At 48.2% G+C, this 5,380-nt stretch overlaps 1 protein-coding gene across 3 annotated transcripts in view; it reads right to left on the bottom strand.

Annotated features, from left to right (window-relative positions):
• Window positions 1–5,155, bottom strand: part of FGFR2 (fibroblast growth factor receptor 2) — a 106,049-nt gene extending 100,894 nt beyond the window's left edge. For all 3 annotated transcript variants that reach the window (XM_008585625.1, XM_008585624.1, XM_008585626.1), the window contains exon 1: window positions 4,900–5,155. In XM_008585625.1, coding sequence (XP_008583847.1) covers window positions 4,900–5,065 — 166 coding nt within the window. In that variant the 5' untranslated portion in view covers window positions 5,066–5,155. The remainder of the gene's footprint in view (window positions 1–4,899) is intronic.
• Between the last annotated feature and the right edge of the window lie 225 nt (window positions 5,156–5,380).

Raw genomic sequence — 5,380 nt, forward strand, 5'->3', positions numbered from 1 at the left:
GAAGCATTCTGACCAAAACATTTGATCGAAGCCATCTGATGGAAGCATTTGAAGGTCTGTGCACATCTCCCAAACATCTTGGCTTCCCCTGGACAAGGCGACCCTGGGCTAGGCACACAGGTGGAAACAGAGTCACTATCCAGCCCAGGCCTGGCCTGGCTCCCCTGACTGCCTAGCCTCCATATTGGCCTGGCAAGAAACTCTGCCACTTGGAGGCAGTGCCAGAAAAGAGATGCTCAGGGAGCAAGCTGAAATGACCAACTCAGGTGCAGGTGGGCGGCTGCTGGGATGCCCTGACCAGCCATACCTTCAAGGTGGGCACCTCACAGTAACAGAGGTGGGCAGCCTCCGGGCCTAGCTGCATGCATTCCCCCAGCAGCCTCTGTTCCACCTCCATCAACAGGTGAAGCCAGCACCGGGCCATGGAGAGACCAGGCCCTGGACAATCACCTAACTGGACAAGGGGCCACCTGGCAGGCAGGCTGGCTGCTATTGAGTGGGGCCCAATGCAAGTGGATCTGCTGGGGAATCAAGGTGGGTGCCCACCTCCTGAAAGAGAAAACAGCCTCATTAAGTTGCAGAGTCCGCAAACCCAGAAAATCCTGAACGTGGGCGCACGTGCTCTGGCCTGGGCCGCCTGCATCTCCAGCCTGTCTCCTCCATGTTTCTCCTTCACAGCAGCTTCACCTTGGGCTGGAAGCAGCCCCTCCTTTTTGCAATTATTTGACAAATGCCCATCTCCCTCACTTAAGGGGACTTGAGAGTGTTCTTTCATTGCCATTCTATCCCCACAGAACCTAGTACATAGTAGGGTCTCAAAAATTATTTGAGGAATGGGCCAGCCCGTGGCTCACTCGGGAGAGTGCGGTGCTGATAACACCAAGGCCACGGGTTCGGATCCTATATAGGGATGGCGGGTTTGCTCACTGGCTGAGCGTGGTGTTGACAACACCAAGCCAAGGGTTGAGATCCCCTTACCAGTCATCTTTTAAAAAAAAAAATTATTTGAGGAACAAATGAATGAATAAACTCAAAGAAGCCACAGCAATCCCCCTGCGATCTGAAAAACCTGTCTGTGCCAGCCCTCTTGTCTCTGCCAGGCTCTCAAAGTTGTCATCACATCCGGGGCTGCAAGTTTTAAGAGGGAAAGTTGCTTTGTCTCCTTCCAGTCCAGAATTCTTCTACTTCCCTCCAACACTGAACTCCCACTTCTAAATGCCTGCGACCCCTGGGTGTTCACTGTGCAAGTGACCAGAGCAAAGTTCAGCTAACTAAAGCAGCCTCGATCTGCCTCCACATCTAGCTGGAACCAATCAGAGTTCACTTTTTATGTTTTTTAACCACCAAACTGAACTCTGCTTGCTTTAAATATGGGCTCCATTCCCTGGCCTCTTTTCCCCTCTAGGGACACCCTTCCTGGCCCAGGCTGGAGGAAGAGTAGGTGTTTCTGCATCTGCCCTTTCATTCTTGAAATTTTTTTTTTTTTTTTTTTTTGGCTTTCCTACACTCTGTTCCTAATCTCTGAAGGGACATGACCAGGTGGGCCTCGGTGCTTGTCATTTCCATGACCACAGGTGGCAGAAGTCCCAGATACAGGGATCTGTACAGGTGGGCCTCGATGTCCCACCCAATGGCCAGTCAGAAATGCTGGGAAGAAAAGTTTGATGTAAGATCAAAGTGGCACCCAAAAAGGTGAACATCTAGGAGAATCCAGGGCAAGCCACTAGAAGCACGTGGGCCAAGGAAGAGCTGGGGACGGCNCTTGACTACACTTTAAATATTTAGAATATTAATCAACACAATAGTACTTGGCATTGAGGACTGCTCCCCCTCCTCCCCAATCAATAACTGCGTTTATACCCTTCAGCTGATCTCCGACAACGATGATCAATTGAAAATAATCATTTTTAATCTGCAATATTAACAACTGAATCTTCTACAGATTGTCTTAAGGCAACTGAGTAAACCCAAACCCAACTGTTACAACTTCAGAAAGTGTCCAGAAGACAAATAATATATGATGATATATGTATACGACATAATATGTTGTACAAAGCCAAGGCAACCAGACACAACCTTTTCCAAATGGGCCAAATGAAAAGGATCCTCGAGTATCCAGGCTCCTTCCTGGAACTTCTCAGACACATTTTTCTCTCATCCCACAGACATATCTAAACTGAGCTTCTAAAGTAGCAAAGCAAAAGGTCTTCTAAGATCTACTTGTGCAGTAGAAGGTCAAGGCTGAACTCACTGTCAACCAAAGCTATAGGACAGATGGATGGGGGGACACACTCTCCGACTCAGCAGCACCAGGGCCTACACCACAGCTGCCCTCAGCCCGCTTCCAGCTGTTAAAAACTCTTTTCCATCTATATAACTCAATTACCTTCCTAATCACCTCTGACACCAAAGCACAACTCCTGCAATGGAGTTACTGGTCTAAGGCTCAAAGCAGTTGCCGATATTCGACTAACAGACAAGCAAAGTGTGAACCCTACAGACAGCAAACACAGCCACCTGGAAATAGGAAGGGTCTCCTAATGCCTAGATGTTCTCAATTGTGGCAACTGGCTGAGCCAGCCCAGAGCACTGGGGAGACCCACGTTCCCAGCCCTGTGGGGATGATGACAGTAACACGCACTGGGTGTTGATTAGATGCCAGGCCCCATGCTAATTGCTCTTTATGTCCAGGTCAAACTTAAACCTCCTAACAACCTTTTGAGTCAGAAGGCTTTTGAGGATATTGATATTCATTGAATATTAATGAACACACCCCAAAGAGCACCTTACCAAATCCTCAGGTGACAGAAAGGGAAACGGAGGTCCAGGGCCTTATATGCTTTTCCACAGCTTCCTCTTTCTGTGGTTACGCACCTTCCTCTAAACCATTTATGTTTTTTTAATGTCTCACAACTCTGGATGCAAACCTCATGGAAACTAGAAACCCCAAAAAAATGCACAAAAGGACATTCGCAAAATACTCCCTACAATTTCAGGGACTTCATGCACCTCAGCCCCTAACCCCTAAGTGCATCCGCAGATCCCAAGTTGGGAAGACCTGCTTTCAACAATACTCACATCGTGAGATGTAAATTCGAACACAAAGGACCTTCTGGGGGACCTCCTCCCCTTCCATGGTTTCTTCCCTCTGTGCCTCACTGTCTCTCCCTGCTTGTACACACATATTTTAAACTTCCTGCAATAATTAAATATGGTAAAAGAAATCCTCCAGGAGCATTTTACACTTTATGTTGAAATAAATTCACAATAATGATGCCCTGAAAATCCAAATGAAAAATGACATTTTTTCCTAACCTGGATCCTGTTTTTTCCTGAAGCCCACACTGCAGGAAATCCCAGCACAGCTTCCTCAGCTGTTGCTGAGGTGCGCACTCAAGGGAAAGCCAACAATTAGGGAAACATCCATTTTAATTATTAGCAAAATTAAAGAAGTACAGGCATGACTTTCAGAAATAAAGCTTTTCCCTCACATTAAGCCCTTTAAAAATGCATCACCATTGCAAATTACATTCACCTTGATGTCACAGCCCAAGTCACTAAGAGGCAGTTCCATAATCTGTCTGTAGCTCTAGCCTATACAAGCCTCAGACACAAACTCCTACCAGATTCCCTTCCCAGAGACTCAGCAGTACAATGTCACCACACCTGTTAATTATAAAACCGCCATACCTCTGTGTAACAAAAAGTTCCCCAGTCTCACACGATTGCTGCTTTGGATAAGTGCTTCAGTCCTTATCCTTTAATGACGCGTGCACAGGGTCTTATTGCGGAGTGCATGATGGGAACACAGCCCTGCTTCCCCGACCGTCCTGGCTGGCTGGGCCTTCTGTCCTCGCCCAGCCTACCCCTCCGGGTGAGCAATCTGCTCATTCACCCCACGCACAGGATGTGTTCCCAGAGCAGCTCAGCTGACCCCAGACGCCACTCAGGATCGTGGCAGGCTCCCAAAGCCAAGCAGGCACCAGGTGGGCTCTCAGCAAACAGGTTCATTAAGTGGCGATGAGTGCTGGGATCTGCCGTTTTATTCTCGGATTACCACTCGAAAAATAACTCAGCTACCAATATTCCCTACTGATGACAGATTTCAATGCTGCACCAAGTAGAGGCTTGGCTAAGGTTGTCTCCAAAGATCTGGGAGAAAGACTCCAAATCTGCCCTGCTGAATAATTTGGCCTCGTGCAGTCCTCACAACCAGCCATGTGCCTTTAAAATTAAATTTCCAAAGCTGAACCACCAATACATGCCCTGTGTGATCTGGAAGTTCTCATAAGCGTGGGCAACCTCCTGGTATATTCACTTTCAAGTTGACCTAAAATAGAATCTGCCACTCTGTGACGCATTGCTTAAGTATTATGAATTACAATGGCTAAAAAAAAATCTAATATGTCAAGCCTCTCAGTGCTGAACTTCAGAACCTTCTTTTCTCCTTAAACAATGAAAATAAAAGGTCAGCATTTCTGACGTTGGCAATTTCCCTTAGTAGTTCCTTTTGTCAGAAAATAGAAATTCTTTACACTGGACACAAGAATCTCCCTCTAGCAAGAACGCCACTGCAGGAGGCTGGCGATGGCATTCATCTTCCCTAGACATGTCCCTTCCGCGGCTGTCCTGGGCACTGGATAAAGGTGAACTGCTGGCTGCCTCCCTCACCCAGCACAGAGAAAGACACACACCAAGAGATCACCAAACTACACCATTCTACCTGCAGTACTGCAGCCAAGTAACCTCTGCCTTGGGGGAGCCCAGAGACCTCTCTCCATCGCTCTTAGGAAACTCATCTATAATGCGAGGGCAGCTGATTCTAACATCAAGTGCCACTTCCCCCAGACAAATCCCAGAACAAACCTGGTACCCTGAAAGTCAAATTAAATAACTTACCTTCCGGCTCTAATGTGGTATCCTCAACTAAATTGAACGAGGGCCGGGCCAGGGACAAGGTTGCCATGGTGACCACGACCAGGCAGATGAAGCGCCCCCAGCTGACCATGGTTCCGGTGCCAATCCCCGGTCCTCTTCCATATCTCCATGTGGACGTTAATCCCATCTGCACACTTCCTCTACGAGCATGGACTGCCAGCAACGCCTGCAGCCTGCGGGGGCTCAGGAACCAGGGCGCTGCTGCGGCTGCTGCGGCTGGTGCGGCTGCTGCGGCTGCTGCGGCTGCTGCGGCTGGTGTCACTGCTGCTGCTGCAGCCACTAAAGGAAAGAGATGGGGCGAATCAGTGACATCTTCCCTAATGCCAATTCACCTAAACCTAAGTGGAATAAGACAGTTTTCCAGCCTCTCAAATGTGTGCAAACAGATTTCTTTTCCTTTATCTACAAAAGGCTTCCATCCTCACCTCAGAGCCCCAGGTGT

Source organism: Galeopterus variegatus, unplaced genomic scaffold (assembly GCF_000696425.1).
Source record: "Galeopterus variegatus unplaced genomic scaffold, G_variegatus-3.0.2 Scaffold3647, whole genome shotgun sequence".
Taxonomy (NCBI): domain Eukaryota; kingdom Metazoa; phylum Chordata; class Mammalia; order Dermoptera; family Cynocephalidae; genus Galeopterus; species Galeopterus variegatus.